Source organism: Sinohyriopsis cumingii, chromosome 15 (assembly GCF_028554795.1).
Source record: "Sinohyriopsis cumingii isolate HCF-2022 chromosome 15, ASM2855479v2, whole genome shotgun sequence".
In the NCBI taxonomy this organism is placed as follows: Eukaryota; Metazoa; Mollusca; class Bivalvia; order Unionida; family Unionidae; genus Sinohyriopsis; species Sinohyriopsis cumingii.
In genome coordinates this window covers 30,385,889-30,407,243 of record NC_142975.1, presented here as the reverse complement: position 1 = coordinate 30,407,243, position 21,355 = coordinate 30,385,889, and the positions used below count along the sequence as shown (strand labels likewise).

General features: G+C 32.9%; 1 protein-coding gene across 1 annotated transcript; it reads left to right on the top strand.

Annotated features, from left to right (window-relative positions):
- The first annotated feature begins 517 nt into the window (after positions 1-517).
- On the top strand, positions 518-13,756 carry LOC149781482 (uncharacterized). The gene is made up of 5 exons (XM_089934972.1): positions 518-1,031; positions 2,090-2,190; positions 3,807-4,143; positions 8,741-8,963; positions 10,785-13,756. Exons 1-5 carry the CDS (start codon positions 518-520, stop codon positions 10,978-10,980), a joined length of 1,371 nt encoding a protein of 456 aa, XP_089791098.1. The 3' UTR covers positions 10,981-13,756.
- Positions 13,757-21,355: the final 7,599 nt, after the last annotated feature.

Genomic DNA, 21,355 nt, shown 5'->3' with positions numbered 1-21,355 from the left:
ACTTCATTTATTTGGAATTGTGATATAACTTTTAAGACTACTTTATATTTAATTTACAGCACTATAAGTTCTTTTAAATTTCTCACTTTGTATTCTAGTTAAATAAATTACTTGTTAAATTTCACAAAACTTGTTGCTTTTCGCTCTTTATTGACACTTAGTCTAAGACAGTGGATTCGTAACAAATTACAATGAGAAACATCATGCTACGACAACAAAAAGAATCTGGATTGAAAGATTTAATACAAAGTCACAAAAAGACAATATATAACATATGATAAGAGTACTCTATATTATTATCTGCAAAATGTCGACTTGGGGTTAAAAAAAGTTTGTGTAACTCAAGATACCAACAATGCTGACAGTTTTTCGGCATTCGGATGTTTATTGTGGCATACAATGTGTACGAGTATTTGATTTAAAACGTAACTGCAAAATGTTAAGATCGATATGAAAACCTGTTTTCAAATAACGATCAAAACCAGGTCCATAATAGTATGTCTTAATTTTCAGCACAATGGATCAAGCTAAGACAGACAAGATTGAAGTAATATATTCAAGAATATCAGTTCAGAATGCAGCTGAAGCGAACGGAGAAACCCTACAGAAAAGAGCTTTGCCATGCGGAAAGAAATATCATGTCTTTATCAGTTACTGTAACATAGACACAGCATGGGTCAAAGAAACTGTAGATAAACTTGAAACGTACCATGGGTTTAAATGTTGTGAGTATGATAGAGACAATACCCCAGGTACACCACTATTGAAATTTGCCGCCGACAGCATACAAAACTCATGCAAAACACTCTTTGTCATTACAAAACAAGCAATGCAGAGTGAGTTTGTACAGCATGAAATTCAAATGGCAATACATCAAGGTTTTAATGAAAAAAGAAAATGTCTTGTTCCTGTATTATTAGAAGACTGTGAAGTTCCACATTATCTGAATGTCCTCAACTACATTGATGCAAGAGACCCCAGTAGAAAGGATATCTGGTGGACAAGATTAATCAGGGAACTTGAGATTCAGTGTAAGTATAAACTTTTAAGTTTTGAACCATTTTTGCTGAAACTAAATGCAAACTAAGGAAGGTGTCCGTGGCTTTTTAAATGCTGCATCTTGGTACAGGGCATACAAGTCGTAATATGATGAAGACATATTTTACGCTCTTCAAGCCCATGTACTTTAATGAATTGCTAAAATTCAGGGAGTATTTGTTTTTATATTTTATATCAATGTTCATAAAATCTCCTTAAGAAGTAACGATCACTGTCCAACCAGAGGTGCCATATTATTTATGAAGTATGCTTGGACAAACAGTATGAATGCTATTATGAATATAGTTCATGCATCAATAATGACATTGACTATCCACTTAACTGAGTCGTTCATGCATCAGTAATGACATTGACCAGCCACTACAACTGAGTCGTTCATGCATCAATAATGACATTGACTAGCCACTTAACTGAGTCGTTCACGCATCAGTAATGACATTGACCAGCCACTACAACTGAGTCGTTCATGCATCAGTAATGACATTGACTAGCCACTACAACTGAGTCGTTCATGCATCAATAATGACATTGACCAGCCACTACAACTGAGTCGTTCATGCATCAATAATGACATTGACCACCCACTACAACTGAGGCATCATTAGAAATAAAGTCTACTACTTATTCTCATGAAGATACACATTTCACTAGTTGAGAGTAGAAGATTATATTATAATATGAATTGTTAGTAAAACGGACTGTACGCTACTTAATAAAGATATGTATTACATGTATCACTTTAGAGCTGAAAGCGAACAGGCTAGTGAAAAACTAGTTTCGCACTTTATGAGAGGGAGAGTGCAAAAATTTATGTAGTCATGAGCTAAACAGAAATAGTTAACCGAAGTAAATAAGTAATCAAACGCTGGTTACAGGTAGCAGATTGGTTGAAAGGATTTAGATACATTCAGAATTTCAATTTTCATGACTCAGACTTGAACCGTTCCCAAGAAATGAACTTTACTATTATTATATAATGTATCGTATAATATAGATGACAGGCATCAATTACTTTCAATATTAATTTTAGCAAACAACGATGGATACATAAAACAAGATGCCGTTGCATTTACCTTAGGTCGGAGCACGCATGCTGGTAGTACAGATGGATCAACAATTGTATTCGACAAGGTAATACTACGGGCAGGTTTCGTGAAATCGGATAAAATGTTTTTTTTATCTGAAATGTTTGTTCTAGTCCAGTTTCCTGAATCTGAAATCAGATTTATGAAACTGCAAAACTACGTTTGATTGCGGTTGTTTATAGTCTGTTGAGCGATTCATAGTGGTGTAATGTTTATATTCTTTTTAATTCACTGGGCATTGCTCTCCCATTTCTGTCCCATATTGAACTGCCTGTTCAAGCTTATTTATATTGGTTTAAGGCATGCTGTTTTGTGAAGTCAAAGGTACTTGAACATCAGAATGGCACGAAGTACCCAAATAAAAGTTACTTTCATGCATAAAATGTTCTGTCATGAGTATATGGTTTATGAATTATTAAAACGGTAATTACAGTTTGCTTGCGTACAAACGTTTGCAGAGGTAATTTCGAAGCCTGGTTATGAATCCCTTTCTCCTTTCTCTAAGTTTTGCACATGGCAAACGATGTATAAGCCCTCTAGTTAATGTCATCCCAAGCTGAAACATGGCGATCAAAGTCACCACCCTAATCACAAAGATTGTGAAATGAAAATGAGTTTTTTTTTTGTGGAAGAGTGACAGGTGTTATGATGGTTTCAGCTGATGCAATCTGTATTTTTTTTCTCCGTGTGTTTTGTATCAGTGATATACGACAATGCGGTTGCATTCTAATTAAAACGGGACACATTATACGTTGTTCTGATATAGTGAATACATTAAACGTGAAATTATGATCCATTTAATTATTGTAGTCAGTTTCATTATTTCAATATACATTGTATATTCTACTGTCTTTCTTATTAAGCATACGACAACTTTGCATAACAATTACTCAAGGGAGAAGATGAGTCCAAACACCGTGTTCGCACCAAATATTGCCAATTACACGAAGAAACCAATTTTGCCTCTATTATCCTCATTTTCTTTGAGACTATTACGTTTCTCTGACAAAATTTTATTTTCACATGCACGTCTTTTCTGTATAAAACAATTTTCGTCATAGTTGTAGACATATGGAAGGATAATGCATAAAAATAATTTCATGGTAAAAATTTCAATTGATAAATTTACAAATTCTTTCGAAGTTTGATGTGATCACTCTGAAATCCTTTTCTAAACTCATTTTATATTAGTTTATATATTTCTCGTTAATTTCTAATCCAAATAATTCGCAGGCAACACCACTGAGTTTTTGCTAACTGTATTATATTCTCACCACTAAATGCACATAAATCTGATGTTAGTGAAATTAAAGCAACGATTGACGTTGAAAGTGTAATTATATATATTTCTGTCAGTTAAAAGTTATAATAGTATTATATTAGTATTGCTTGCAATTTCGTTATTAAAAATTACAGCTGACTTTGCTTGTTCGTTTTCGTGATATATGTTACACTCGAGTTGCTGTTCTCAAGGAATCAATCAAGAGCATATGCTATTGTAACGTATTCATTCCTTGTGATATTTTTATGATTTCATTTCTTTATTCATTATATAAGGCTGCTCTCACAATTTTGAACAATTTATGACTAGAGGTACAACCCTAAGCCTCGCATTTTATTATCAACCAGTAATATGAAACTAGTCTTTTCTTTCATTTATAGGTCATTACTCTCATGGGTGTTTCGTCCGATATTCAGAGGACGGGAGTTTTCACATGCCCTGCCGAAGGAATTTATAAGTTTCAGGTCTACTCATTGTCATTCTTCAATGCTCGAATCTGGCTAGAGCTGTACAGAAATAAAGAACTGGTCGCTTCGCTCTATGGATACACACTATGTGATTATGCCACGGCAGGAAACGCCGTGATACTGTCCCTCAGCAAAGATGAAGTTGTTTCGGTGAAGGCACATACTGGGCTTGAAATCATTTTGTATGGTGCTCTCGGTGAAATTTATACCACGTTCAGTGGCATCCGATTAACAGATAGCTTAGTGACAGGTTTGCATTTACAAGTTTTAAATTCATATGAATTAGTTTCTTAGATATTATTATATATTAAATATGTAACATTTGTAATGGAGAAATTCCAATAACCTAGACCCACACCAAAATAACATGCTTACCTCTATTGATAATGATCCTAATATTCAATCCACTTACATAGAGAATATATTAGCTTTGTATTATTTTCTTACCAAAATAAAAGTTACTGGTCAGGTAGAACATGAACTTGATTTTGGACAAGGTCAGGTCAAAAAATACAATTATGCATAACATATAATCATGGAGAAATAAAACCAATAAATAATACCAATTAAATATACTGAACACCTCCCATCACAAAAAAAGAAAGATTTATACATTTCCTTTTATAACGATTACTCAAATTTACATGTAATCAAAAATCGCACAAAATGAAACTTTATTAATGAATGAAACATAATATACACGAAGCAAAATAACACAGTACACACGTGAAAGTGTACCTGCAATTATATTATATTTTCCCTTGATGTGCCTGATGTCAATATTGTATTCCTGCAACATCAACCTCTACGTTAATAATCTCTTATTTTAGTTCCATCTTGCCAATGAAAGTATGGTGGTTGTGATCATTGAATACAATAATCGGTGAAGGAGCAGAACTAATATAAACTTCAAAGTGCCGCAAAGCCAATATTGAAGCCAAACATTCCTTCTCGATTGTGGAACAATTTCTCTGGTGTTTATTTATTTGTTTTAAAACAATAGGACTAGATAATCTACACAATTTTTGTCTTCTTGAATGAATACTCCACCAACCCCAACCTCACTTTCATAAGCAGACATTTTAAACGATTGACTGAAATTTGGAGCTGAAAGAACTGGTGCTATCTTAAGTAATAATTAACGAAAAGCCTCCTGACATTTTTCAGACCAATGAAACTTGGTTTTCTCATTTAACAAATTGGTCAGGGGTTCAACAATTATGGAAAATTTGGAGCAAAGTTTCTGATAATATCCAACCATACACAAAACTCGCATCAGTTGCTTTGTACTGATCTGCTCAGGGAATTCAGAGATAGCGGTGTTTTTAAGTTCTGTAGATTTAACATGTGCGTGTCACTCAATATGTCCTAGAAATGAAACACAAGCACAGCAAAACTGACTTTAACTGAAATTAATTATCAAATTTGCATCAGTGATCTTTCTAGGTGTCGTTGTAGATGATGATATCATCGATTAATATATATATATATATATATATATATATATATATATATATATATATATATATATATATATATATATAGGTATAACTTATCAGCTCTCCACATCTTTTTCCAATACTGTTTTCCATGTCCTCATAGCTAATTCTATTTGATGAAATGTAGACATGTACATTACAATGTTATTTCGTATTAAGGGTGTAGTGTGTTAATATTTTGATAAAATAGATCTTATCTATTTGTGCTTGAAGAATTGTGTCATAAATTCTGACATTATATAGTTTAAATACTCATACAACCCGTGAACATTGCTAAAATTTATGTTCCACTTCCTTCACTATAATTTATATGACATAATTTATATATTGAATTTGTTGAGGGATATATAAATCTGTCAGTAAAATTATTTCCAGTTTTCTTTTGAGTAAAAGACTACTACATTCGAAAAGATTAACAAAGATCTTTAATGGCAGAATGAAAGTATTGTACAATGACTCATAGAAAATATTTGATAATGTCTTCCACTAAATATAAACTTTGTCGGTTGGATAGTTTAGTTTATTTTTTTACATCATTCTACATTAGTATATTCGGCTATAAGAAACAAAGTAATCACTTCCTGGTATAACTAATAAGTAATTCTAGCCATTTATATAATTTTTCACCAGTATATTTTAGAATTCCATTGTTGTCTCTAAAAAGCTATTTTATGCTGACACTTTTTGTGATACATAAACATATTACAGAGCAAAGAAAAAAAATGTTTTCTCGTGCAAACTTTGTCTATCTGCAATTTGAACCATCACAAATAACCAATGTTTGGGGATCCTTTCGGTATATATTTTAACTGCCTAATATAGTCATCGATTCTAAAAGATAATACATTTTAGTTGCTTGTTCTCAATGTTTACCTGTGCATCTGTATATATGTAGGCGTATTCCTTGCTGAACATTAGCTAATCTAAGGCCATGCATTAAAGAATGGCTATCAGTATAAAAAATGTTTACAATATCTGGTGTTGGGGTGTGTGTGTTGTTGTTCATCTAATAACTATTTAGTTTCTTCTGTCAATTTGTGATAGATTTGTACTATAATAATACATGTCAGGTAATCCTTCCACTGTAATCATTACTTTTCCATTGCTAGTTTTAAATACACCTCATCATTCTTTTCTCACGCAGTATCAAGATCTTCTTGGTGGATCATGTATTATGTTTTAAGCTGTGTTAGCAGCTATAGCAATACTTCCTTATTTTGTGATAAAATCATAATTAAAGAAAAGTATAATGATGATTTTTCCAGTGTAATCTCTAACCCTGAAGAAAAAACAGAAGGATATAGCGAATATTTATCCATTAATATTGGACAATCAAAGGAAATTCTAAATTTCTTTACCCATACAATGAACTGAACAGCTTCTGTAACAGTGTTTTGTGGATGAACCTATGCTGATCTTAACATTCTCAGGATTTTTATCACACTAATTTGCTCTATTATATTTCTTCTCACATACACATTTCTGAAGGTCATGAAAATGTTGCAATTATTCAGTTTCAAAACATCACTGAGAATGTAAGAAATGGTCATGTCTTTAATCAACATTCTCTCAAACCTGAATGCATCTTCTTTAACGTTTCTATCGAGCGATATGGAAAATTCTTTAAGAAATGCCAGATGTAATTTAAACATTGTGTTTCAGCTTGGATATTACAATTTGTGAATGTTGTTCAGGTTTCACGATACTTGGAGTGTGCGTAACACAATAATTTGTTGGATTAAGATTCTTAAAACCTGTGTTTTTTTTTTCTTGTTCGTGGTCACTTAAATATTTTCTATATGTTGCCATCCTGAAAATTTAGTTAAATTTTGATAACTTCTTTGGATATATATATATATATATATATATATATATATATATATATATATATATATATATATATATATATATATATATATAACACATGAATACTAATGTCTATTACAATTGCAATAAAAAATATATTCATAAGTTATTTGTTTATCAGGAGGCTGGTTAAAAGTCACAACATTTAGGTTGCCCAGGTTTCACTTAAATTGATCCAACCTGAGTGAGATGTAGAATATGGAGATAAGTTTCATCCAAAACACTAACTAGCCAGCTCTCTTAGTATTAATTTAATCAGTCAATTGATTTGCACTACTTTCAATAAACTTAATTTTGTAAAAATCATTAAGTGGTATATTATGTTTTTCTTTCTTTATCAGCTCCATTGGGATAAAATAATTTAAAAAGTTAATTACAGTGAATGCTAAGCCGTTAGCATTTACTTTGCAATTATTACTGCTGCTGCTGCAATTCAATGAAGGTAAATTTATATAAAGTCCCTAATTCGAAAACGTAGCATCAAAGAATTATCAATAATATTTCAACTGTGTTAGCTGTAACATATACAATAATGCTTTCTTCTAATTAATACGTTTTTCCTTATTCTTTCATGCTATTGTCTGTATACAATTTCTTTAGCTAAACATACTTTGCATGGAAGACATTTATTACTTACTACTAATCAAACATAAAATTAAAATCGATACAAAGATATCAAACTGTGATGATGCAAATTTATCACTAGTAGATAATGCTTGCTGTGATGTGAAAACAGGGCATATATCCAAGAAACCGGAAAAGTGGGTAGAATCATCAAATTTTCCGTATTAATGAGGATCAGTTTCTGTTTTAAAAGTGAAATGGTCCTTTTTGAAATCTACTGTATCACAAAAATTCAATAATGTATTTCCAGGTAGTTCAGCAGCAGCAACAGTAGCATCATCAAGTGTGTTTAACCGTTATCATAAACATTGAACCTTATATTAATAACATGTTTTTTACCAACCCCTCTCCACCTGAAATTGGCACCTATCAATCCGTGAACGGCAGAATTACCTAATCTTAATCCCTGCTTGGTGCCATGCTCTGTGGCAATGCAAGTGTAAATGGCGACATTCATCTCATTGACTTCTAATTAATCACATGATCTTGTTTAGCATGAATAACTATTAAGAGTCATTATCATGCACACATATTAAAAACGGTAGAGAAGAGAATGCTGATATATTTATAAGTCTTGGGCTGACCGAGACTTGGGTATATAATTACTTTTCATTGCAAACTTCATCTCAGAAGGTGTGGCGTCATATTTTCAAATTCTACAATATATTATTTGTTAGGTTGATTAGCATACAAGGTATTCACCGAATTCGCACAAAACTGTACCGTAAAAAACTGTACCATCAGCATGCCTAAATAAGCATGTTTCTTTAAAAGTAAATTTTCATGAGATGCCAAAATTAAATTTAGAATAAAAAATTATTAATGTCATTATTTCAAATATTTCTCATTTTGTTCCAGTGAGCAATACGATTGTGGCTTTCTTTGTCGGTCTATCAACAGACACTTTAGTAACACAAAATTCAAAGGTTGTGTTTGACCGTATCCTTATCAATTTAAACATCGCATACAACGTTAACACGGGCGTATTCACAGCACCAAGACCTGGATTGTACGAATTCAACGTGCATATGCTTGGACTTTCCGGCCAGATGGCTTGGCTTGAATTACACCACAATCATCAGTAAGTCTGAATATTTCCATTTTAAATACAATACCAACCGCAACAAGGATGATGATGTTATCATCAATCCCTTATATGTTGATGTTATATTCATAGCACTTACTGTAATAACATCCTCATAATCAACATATGAACAAGAAACCATTAATTATAAATAAATTAAAGCTAAGGTGTACACACACACACACACACACACACACATATATGTGTGTGTGTGTGTTGTTGTAAATTGTCCTATATTTGTTATATCTCTTGTTGTAAATTGTTGCCTAGTGATCTAACATGTAGCAGTCCAGACGTTTTAACGGATTTTTTTGGTTGTGTTATGTGTTTGTTTTGTAATTTTTTTTCTCCCATGATGAAGAGTTTGCTTAGCCTAGAACGTTGGGAAACCGTTTATGTGTGTGTGTGTGTGTGTGTGTGTGTGTGTGTGGAGAGAGAGAGAGAGAGAGAGAGAGAGAGAGAGAGACAGACAGACAGAGATTATTTCGCAGACTGGGAATTTTAGAACGTTATAACCAAGAAACGTTATATTCACATTCGTTGTATAAAAATGTTTATGGATTTGTCCAAGGCTATGGCGTTGGCCATGCATGTTCTTACAATTTACACCAGTATGACCACTGTTGGAACTCACAGTCAGTGGTAAAATAATTTTCAACATTTATTTAGATACCTGTTTTCATAAAAATATATGAACCGATTGGTTTTTACCATCTGATTAAAGTGTCAACATACATATTGATTTACCAGTTGGTGAATGACGAAAATAACTTTATGTCAAATCTTCTTTGTTCAGTAGATTTGTTTCTTCCTTGCGATCACTGATTCCACTAACAATATTCTCATGGTACAACATAATTCATTTCAGTTGTTGGTATCTCAACTAAGATAATGTCACTCATAATTAACATAATCGATGAAATCAACATCCTCGACCCCAAAGTAGGCATTACGCACTATAACAAATGGAACATCATTATCTTGAATAAGAACACTTTGGAACTTTGACTTCTGGTACTCATGCTTTTTTATTTGTAGGTTTGTGTCTAGCGAGACTTTTTTCCTTCATTTCCTGACTGGCGAATTTTCAGCAATTAACATTAACATGGAGACAGAGAGAGATTTACTTCAAAGATGTATTATCTTGGTCTACATACATATATAGAATAAAAGCTAATGGATATTTCTAAATTATTTAGCAAAAACAAATTGCAAAACAGAAAGAATTCTCATCCAATGAACCAGCAACCTGTGATTCTAAAGTACGTGTCATTAATGAGGTGTATTATGATGCCTTTGTTATCTGGCATCTTTGTTTGGCTTTGTTATTGACTGATTATGAAGGACATGTGATTAATAAACTTCTGTTACCTGGCATCTTTGTTGCGACCGTCATTGTTTATCTGGCTTCGGCGCGTCATTTGATAAAAGAGTTATAATAGAGCCATTTTTGTTCAGGCGAACCACACAGATGGGAAAACCTAACCAATCTTAATGCTATAACAAATTAGACAGGAACGTCTTTGGAACATATATTTTATGTCGAGGAAAAAGTGGATATAGAAAGGAATTCATTTTAAAACTAGGAGTTCACCATAACTGGTCCACACAACAGGATCGGAATGATTATTAACTTATTTCCTACAAGTTCATACGAAGTACAAGTACTTAGGTGAGTAGGAACTATCAGTAACGTGTACCGAAGCCACTGAGTGTTTGTGTTGTTTTGGCTGCTGGAATATCAGTTAAGATATAACTATCCTGTAAATATGTCTATATTTTATATTTCTAAAAACATTTTTGCTGTTTCTTTTTCAGGTATATCATCTCTCTTTGGAGTAACCCTCTAAATCATAATGGTTTCGCGAGTAACTCCGCCCTAATCCAACTTGACGCCGGTGACATTGTTTACGTTAAGGTACGAGATAAACGGAATTTCATTTTGTATGGCCGTCGAGATCAAATTTTCTGCACGTTCTCCGGTTACCTCTGTTTGTCGGCATTTCCTTCATAATCTTTTGTTGGATAAGGAGATGACAGATGTTCTGTTTTAACAATACTAATTAGATTTTTGTTCCACTAATTTCTTCTGTTCATGGAGCTACGAAAACTTGAGCTGTGTTAACAAAACAAATATGCCCATCACAAATGATGTATTCTATGGACAAATGGAGCGGTGAACGTAGCATCGGCATAGTTATAGTAAAAGTCATAGAGGTCATGTAGGCAATAAACACTGATTATTTCAGTAATGGGTGTAATCTTTTAGAAGCAGATTTTACATACCTTTAAATAGCAATTATTTACTTTATTTGGATACTCATACATCCATATTCCTTTGGAAGATCATTAATTACGAGAAGTGAGTATGACAAAATCAGTGTTAAAGTATATGGACAGTTTTGGACGAGATCAACATAAAGGTGTAATCCAGTAGAATCCGGATTAAGTGTTGCGCTGTGATGTCACAATGAAAACTACTGGCATGTTGAGAAACAAATTCGAACTACCTTGCATTGTGATGATTAGTCTCGACGTACTCTTTTCTTTACCCATTTTAGTACCTGGCCGCCATTGTAATAGTCCATAGCGATCAATAATTTTCGTCTGGAAGTTTGTTGATGACAGGTAAGGTACAACATATTAAAATCAGGATTTAATAAACTAAAGTTGAAGAAAACTAGAATTATATTTTAAACAACAATTTATATTTAAGTTAAATGAATAAATGCTCATTCACAACAAGTCTGACTTTTACTATAGTAAGAGAACTTCAGCATTGACCGAAAGAATTGATACAGTTAAATCTGAAATGGAAGTAAACACTGAAGTATCCAAACCTGATGGATTGGTTGAAAACAAAATGCATGGATGTATAGTTCTTTACGATTTTTCCTTTATAACACACCTTGGAGTCACACAAAAAAACAATGAACATGAAACATAGTTTCTTTAGATATGAAATAGATGAACCATTAAATTTATACGGTTTGCTGGGTATATTTCATACTCAAATTGCAAACGTAAAGATTTTTACCAGCTGTAAGGTTAACAGATACTTTATGGGAATGTAGTTATTGCCATTGTGATGGGATCTAGTGTATATGTAGTAAATATATTTTATAAAACTTGTTCTTTTTTTCATTAAGATTTAGCTAAATAAATAATAACAGCACATGAAGATGGCAACATAACACAAATAAATACTCTTCCCAAACAAGAGAAAGAAATAAAAACACACCATAGGTTATTAAACATCTTAATCCAACACATCACTATGTTACACATCTTCCAAGTAGAATACATCGGAGCAAATGCTTCAAGCGGTAATACGTATGTTAGAATCGGCAGTCATGATTGGACATGATTGTTCAATGTAAAGAAATCATGACAGGACATGGTTTTCTATGTAAAGGAATCATGATGGAACACGATCGTTGTACGTAAAGGAATCTTGATTGGACATGATTGTTCTGTGTAGAGGTTAAAAGAAATACAAATCATTGAGTTTAAACAATTTGGAAGGAATGGTAGTTTAAGAAATAACTAATTCTTACAGTAGTGATGATATTTTTAAGCTGAATGTGAGAACATACAAAATAGAGCAATAAAAATGTAATAAAAATCCAAGAAAGGTAAGATCCGGAGCGGCAAATGCACAAAGCACACGTACATAAGCTGTTCAGGTTATTATATATGGAAATACATTTAGAATACCACCTGATTTTCAGAAATAAAGATATGGTTGTCCGTTGTATTCTTTTCTTTCTCGGTATTTAAAAGATACCATTACGATGGAAAAAGCAACTGAAGTAATAGAATGGGAACATGCGGAGAGTAAGATATAATTAATTCTGATATAACTTCTAATTCTATAAATTAAAAGTGTAGGAAACAGAATTTCTTTCTTTCATGACTAGATTACAAAAGGGAGAATTATTACTGGAGTAGCGGTTACAACTTTTACAAATATCATACATAATTCACCAAGAATGATTCTAAAGGGGTATGGATACAATGGAAATAATTCACCAAGAATGATTCTAAAGGGGTATGGATACAATGGAAATAATTCACCAAGAATGATTCTAATGGGGTATGGATACAATGGAAAAGCGACAGAGAAATTAATCATAAAAAATATTTTAATATAATGATTACCGGGCACGAAACACATGGAACTTAGAAATGTTAGTATCATTTTTGCACCGATTAGCATTATTTATGAATTGATTTGAGAAGTACAAATGATGATAGGTTGCATAGAATATGCTACACATTAGCTAAACGTTCAACAAGGAATAGGCATGCAGATAAACAAATATAAACAGTACATAAGCACAAAAATACATTTATTTTTTGCTTTTGAGTCCCAGTTAAACGGTTTGTTTTGAAAAATCAAATACAAATAGTGTGGTGAAGTAAACAGATGATGATTGAGTTTCAAGTATGCTTTAGCAAGTGTGACAGGTCTAATAAGTATGATACAGTCGAACAAAAAGGTATTAAAGATGTTATAAATGTAATGGGACTACTACAAAGGAATAAATTCCTGATAAAATAGTTAAGTATAATACAGATGAATAAAAAAGGAATAATATGATAGAATTAAGCTTTGATTACATTTCGAAAATAAATTTTGAAATATAACAATAAAAGAGAGCTAAGCATTATTCTTGGAGAGACAATAAGTTAAAAGAAAAACAAATTAATGGAAAGACGTTTGTCTAATTGTTAGGATAATTACATTATTTGTTATATTTATTCAAGTTAGACACAGTGACCAAAATATAAACTATATTTATTATAGACGATACATCTTCATGTATGATTAGGCATATATGTATATATATATATATATATATATATATATATATATATATATATATATATATATATATATATATATATATATATATATATATATATATATATATAATATGCAACTGCCTAACACTAAACCTATCAAATATTAAATACACTATTTATAGAGTGTATATGTAACATACGAACTGAGCCAATACGTTAGCGTCAGAAACTACTGCTGTTGTTGATACTTACAAAGAGACGCTATCTGGCATTTCAGCGTTAGCTCTAATTAAGGTACTTAACACATTAACCCCTAGCGACGACTTTACGGGGCAGGAGGTAGTAACCTACTGCCGAGCTCTGTAGCGTCATGGTTATGCATGATACACTAAAGTGGGTGGTATTATAGAAAGGTAGACTTATGTAGCTCTACAATGATACCAAATAATCTGGAATATCTAGTTACACTACAAAATACAGATAGAAAAACCTCATATTTTGCACCCGACCTTTTTTTTACCCAAAATTCGCCCGTGGTCGGAATCCAATTTTGTGTCCGGATTTTAGACTTTTTGGTCTCAGATCTAATTCAAACCGGTATGAACTGCAAACAGACAGATGAGTCTTTGCAAAAAGTAGGATAAGATGGGCATTTGGAATAAAGAGTGGTCTCCATATAAAAAAAGAAGCTCCGTTTAGCAAAAAACAAAAAAAAAAATTTTTTCCCTTTTGCTCATGCGCGTGTCAAATAGCCAACGAAAAACGATGTTTCTAACACAACTAGGTAATATGTTATTGAAAGCTGACAGGGGATTTGGTGTTTTCGAGTCTATTCAGAAATAGCTTTCAAAATGTGTTTCCTACTCAATTTTCAGGCAAAAACGACAAAAAGCTCCAGGGGTTAATGTGTTAAAAGAACACCATATTATGATAATATGTGGTGCTGAAAATTGCGAAAAGACGAAATGTTTGCACTAGATTAGATATAATCAAAATAAAAATAATGTACACAGTACTGAATCTTTCAGTGGATGATAGTTCAGAAATATAGTTTTGTCATGAAAGATCTTTCTGCTAATGTTAGATATATAATTTTATTTGTAACAAACAATATAACGTCTATGGAAAATGCCTTAGTTGAAAGCTATGACGTAAGACATGTAATAAGACAAGAGGTAGTTGAAAAGTTGTAACAAAACAAAGAAATATTCTCGAAATTGAATTTCCTTATTGGTTAATGATTGTTGTAACTGAAAAAAGAGACATTGTTTTTATGGATTGAATTTCAGCCCTTTAAGAGTCTTGATTTTGGAACTGAAATTACTGAAATTAGTACGCGAGGTTTTGGCGTGGAACTGAAAGCACATTTCAAACACATGTCGGTCCAGAAACTGCTACCGCTCATATCCTTTTCCCTACATGGATGTTGCCATCCAAAATGTATATCTACTGGAAAATATAGATTTCATCATGAACATTCAGAAATGTAAAGCTATTGAATTTTTAACATCATGATGTTCATATGAGCATTTATACGGAAACTGAATTAGTACCGTGAGTCATATAGTTCTTCTTGCTGTATACTAATCTGTATTTATTAAACGCTTAAAATTCATTGAAGTAATAGTAAGCGTCTCAATGAGCTTAATGTATAATACTGTTAGCAACGAACGAAATGAAACCTGGACTAGTTAAAATATTCGGCAAATCCGGAATTCAATGTTTTCCACAATAAATTATTTCTTATGTTAAGACAAATATTCTAAGGTCTGCACACGAAACGTAGGATCGGTCTGGGAATCAATAAAAATTTTTTTTTTCATTCACACCAAAATGAATACATTTACAATCTTAATTATCTGGCGACCATGTAATTTGTTGAGATTTTTGTTTGTTTTCTTTTTCATTTTATATTTTTACTTTGCTGTTTTGAATGTTTAAATACGCATGCATTGTTTTATGTTATAAACGTCATGAAACCAGCAAAAAAGTCAATCAAAATAAAAAATAATGCAAAGTGAGAAGACAGTGAAATAAAACAAGTTCCAACATGAATATATTTTATTTATCACAGACACTTTGCTTGAAACGTTATTTGTATAAACTGCCTGATGCCTCCCTGTCTATGCATCTATAATATATACTGCTATGTATATTGAATTTGTATTGTTTAGTGCTCCCCTCCATGATTATATGTTATGGATATCTATATTTTGTAAATGATCTTAATTCAAATCAAGTTAATCGTTACCTGAATTGTACATTTATTTTGTAAGCAGCATGATACTTAGCTAATATTTCTTTATGATTATAGATTACATATTCAGATCATTATAATTGGACGTAAACATGGTTATTTAAATCTGAGTCTTGAATATAAGGTTTTTCACTTGGAAATTCCTAAACTTGTTGACAACTTTGAATGTTTTAGAAAGGAGACAGAGCTATACACTGGTCTTAGCTTTTTATATCAATGTTGTTTACTTGAAAAATAACTCGTACCTACCTTGGCATCCGAAGTGGAGTCATTTTTATTGCTGTATTTAGTTTTGAATTCGGGTGGATTTATTTATTTCAATTATTCACTGGAACTGCAAAGTGCTGATTATTACTTCTTGGACTAAATCATTATTTTCTAATTATTGTGGATTCGTTCAAGGAGCTTTTGGATTATATTACTGCGTTATGTCAACATCACCATTAGCACATTTGCAGATTTTAGACTACGGGCACATCACCACATTCAATATTAGAATTTATTTGGAACAAAAATAGAATAGATTTTGGAACTCTATATACGTTTCGTCCTGTGATAAAACTTTTAGGACTATTTGGAATTTATTAACAATACTATACATTCTTTTTAAATTTTCACTTTGGATTCTATGGAAACTTGTTGCTTTTCGCTCTTTTCTGTTTGTATAGCTTGACCGTAGAGTTGTAGCAACATGATGCACCATATCAATTCATTCAGCCTCATTCAAAATTAGGATAAGTATTGAATGTATTTTCTTCATCATTACGATAAGTATTGAATGTATTTTCTTCATCATTACGATAAGTATTCAATGTATTTTCTTCATCATTACGATAAGTATTCAATGTATTTTCTTCATCATTACGATAAGTATTCAATGTATTTTCTTCATCATTACGATAAGTATTCAATGTATTTTCTTCATCATTACGATAAGTATTCAATGTATTTTCTTCATCATTACGATAAGTATTCAATGTATTTTCTTCATCATTACGATAAGTATTCAATGTATTTTCTTCATCATTACGATAAGTATTCAATGTATTTTCTTCATGTTAGAACGCGCACTAACAGACAGGAAGAACACATGCTGGTGAAGAAAGAAAAAAAAATTGAAATAGAAAACGTGACATGTTTTATGTGTTTTTGAGATTTTATTATGATTCATATTCATAAAGATATAACTATAAACTTAAGTGTCTCTTCGTCTTCTTTTGACTTTAAGTAGAAATAACATTTTCAAACAGACACACACACACACACAAACACACATTTTAACGGAATGATTTGGTTTTTGTTTCAGCTGAGATCTGTGTGGGCTCTAAAAGGGGGTAACAATGTGTACAATGTGGTTGCAATGGCATAAATGTCAACTAGAGACCCATAATGTTAAATCTGTTAATGTTGTTTATATAGAATTTCCGATCTTGACACACAAGTGTTCCACCATGTTAAAATTACGACGTTTTTAACGTTATGTTTTAACATGCCCCTTTAAATCCAAAAGACAGCAGCATAATGTTAATTTCCTGTTTTACCCTACAATCCACGCATCCTTTTTAACACTTTTTCTTTTGTCGCTTTAAAGCCACAAAAGCACAAAACGGTAAACCAGCCTGCAATGGCTCGACCATGTATGTATGTATGTATGTATGTATGTATGTATGTATGTTCTGTTATTACATCTTACCCTGTGTGATCAGTAGATGAGTTGGTGATGCGTTGAATAGTAAGCGTAGGTTTAACATGACATTTATGTATGTATGTATGTATGTATGTATGTATGTATCTATGGTTGGATGGATGGATGGATTAATGGATGTTGTATAATAATGTATAAAGGTATCTCTGTGCAGCATAATCTCGTTGAAATTACCAGGATTGTTTCCATCCATTTTTAATCTTAACCTTAATTAATGTGTATATTTGTACTGAAGCGACCTAGACAAGTTCTTTTTCTAGCTTACTAAGATGTCAGTTAGAATAAATATGGCCCTGGTCCTATATGCAAACTTTGATAGACCATTTTATATTCCTATCTGCAAACTTTGTTGGACCAGTTTATATTCCTATATGCAAACTTTGATAGACCAGTTTATATTCCTATATGCAAACTTTGATAGATCACTTTATATTCCTATATCAGAGCAAAGTCAGAGATAACGAAAATACTAACGATGCAACATTTATGAACATTTCTAAACATGTACTCCATACAATAACCAAAACGATAAAATTTACTTGAGCCGATTCTAAACTGAACCTTTCCTTCTATTTGCATGTTACTCTTACGGCAGACAGCTATTTATATGGAAGCCATTGACAGATCTGAATATATTATATGCTCATTTTTGTCTCCGCTAACCTTACATTGTCCGACTCGTACAATATTTTACGCTATTGCACACCTTCATAGTGCACTCGCGTGCGCGACACGGTGCCTCATAGTGTATTAGGAACTACTTTGCAAACAAATCATGTACACTCATATAGTAGACGCTTTACATTTTGATTGATTAAATTTGTTTCTGAATGAACTAAAGCAGCTGCTTCGTGGACTGCCACGTACCAGTTGCTTTGCAATATTCCGCTTTAACTTTTTTGATACCATGTTTCGGATTTAGGCTAGCGATAGACGCCAGACAGGTCATAAATATTGCTGGTGTCCCTACAAATAGCATGCAAGTGACAGAGCAGAAACGTGTCGTCTTTAGCTGGTAATAAGAATGGCAAAAAATATACTTACAGTTTATATCCTGAATTTCCTCAAAATCTGCTTTCTTAGTTCTGCAAATTCGAATTACACGAGCTATGTCATGGGTTCTAAAGCTTAAAGAAGACCAGAAACCAATGGAAATATAGAATAATAATAAAACACTATAGAAGAAAACCTTATTCTGAAGTATCATCTGCGTAATACTTTAATATTTAAATATTGGCATATCTTCTAGGAGCTGAATTTAGGTGACCTCGTATGTAAAACTTCTGCACCTATTCGGTTACTTTCGGGATGTGACGTCATAGTAGCGACTCCAGCATCCCAACTGGTAGTTTCCAGAGTAAAAGACAATGCCGCTTTGCGTTGCTTACGGGTGTAATAGAACATTAAGAAAAACCTGTGGACAACATTTTTTTTCTTTCCCAAAATATAAAGGCATAAAGAAAGTATGGATACATATTACAAGCGAGTCGATTTCAAAGCAACACCATACAGCACTCTGTGCTCATTACATTTCTCAAAGGAATGTTATGATAGGGAGCCTGAAAAAATGGCAACTCTAGGATACGCAAATGCTAGGCCTAGACTAAAAGTTGGCGCTGTTCCAGATATACCGTTGGATATTTTAAATCCTGGGCAAAGTGTTAAACGTGTGAGTTACGAAAATAATCAAAAGGTCGAGGAAGTGACCACAAAATGCAACAATCAATTTACAGATTTTATCTACACAGCAGTGCAAACAAAAATTATAGTCCGAAACCCGGGGCCCCTCATATTTTAGTTTGGGTCCATCCTGTATTCAAAGTGAGGTGCCCGTCGGGCTTGTCGAAACAAAAGCTGTTTGCCTGAGGAAACTTTCATTGTGCTGGTGAAATGAGTAAATGTACTTTTAATATGTTAACATACATGTACATGCCCACTGTGACATGCCTTAACACGGCACAATCTAAATCAAATCACCACTGTCCTAGGTGAAACTGAGATCTGATTTTAATTAAATTGAAGCTTTGCTGAAAATAAGATTCTTAACCTGTCGTGTTTCGAGAAAACAATTTTCAGTAATCTTTAAAAACAGTCTATGCCTGTTACACGTAGTATGTATAAACGGTAATCTGTAATGACTGGAACTGATATAAAACTATCCCTTGGGCAGTTTAAATAGCAGCGATCAAAAGAAAAGAGGTCATCTATAAAATCAACGTTGCACAGTAACTGGCTGACAATAGCAATGGGGGGGGGGGGACTATTACCCCAAACCCTTGCCCCAATGTGCGAGCGCCCATGGGACACGCCATTTCTCCCTGTGATACGCCTTATTATCCCCCATGACAAGACCCTTTTTTCATATTGTTTTTTTTTCTTCTTCTGAGAAAAGAAAATTGACAGACAATGTAATATCGGAGTTCTCGGCATAAAGTCTGGAGATATCACGAGATCGGGAAGCAGGTGTGGAAATACCCCCAAAATCTGAGGTTTTTCTCCCGGCTTGAGAGTTGACAGGTGTGAACTCTCCGGGCTTGTGGAATGTCAGTCAGGGCTAGTGAGTAAGTTTATTCAAGTTACCAGCCAGGGACCTGTGCCTAAACCTTTTTTTTTTTTTTTTTTTTTTTTTGAGCACTGACCAATACAGTGCATAAACTATTTATACCAGACATGTATATACTATATCAGATTTGTCAATACGCTAACTGTAGCCTGCATGTAAAATACACTGTAATTGAATCCTAATAAGGAAGTTTCTTAATGTTTAAATTAATTACTTATGATTTCTGCTTGGCAGATTTATTTTTGTGTCGGGGGTGGGGGGTGGGGGTGCGGGTGTGTGTGAAAAACTAACGCATAAATTACGACCGATTAAAACCGTTCTCAATACCTTTACACCTCCCCGTTATGAATACTGTTTCACACACAAGTCGTTCCGCGTTCTAGTCTCTTCGCGCATAATTCAGTATTATCTCTCAGGGTTTCAGTGTTTGGATGCATATTTTCCAGATGTTAGTCCTTAGGTGGTGTGTGTGTGTGTGTGTGTGTGTGTGTGTAATGTGTAGGTAATGATTATGTCATTCACATATAATACGATTGGACCTCATCCTTCTTAAATGAATTTGTTGCATTATGGTAAATTTTTAATTTTTACATTGGGGACCATCACTTAATCCTTATTACATTTTTGCACAGCACACAATGCATAAGTATTTATTTTAAAATTACATTGCTTTTTTTAAATTCCAAAATATGAAATATGAGCACCTTCTTACTGTTGCACTTTTCTGTTGTCAAAGTCTTAAACACATTGTTAACACACAATTCAACAGATATAGTTATGAGCATAACTCGGAAGCAAGATACAACTTTTGAATATACAACCCAAATCTGGTCTTTTCTGGTCTGTCTCGCTCGCCATAGTTCTGTTGTATTAGAGGAATGGCTAGTATTACGTCACGGGACCACGTGATCTGTCGTCTCATCAAAGCTCGGAAAAACTAGGCAATTTACGGAATCGTGTTATCTTCGGCGCATTATAATCACTACCCGCCTAAGATATTTAATTTATAAACATTACGGTATAATTAAAATTTGTAAAGAATTACATACATAAAA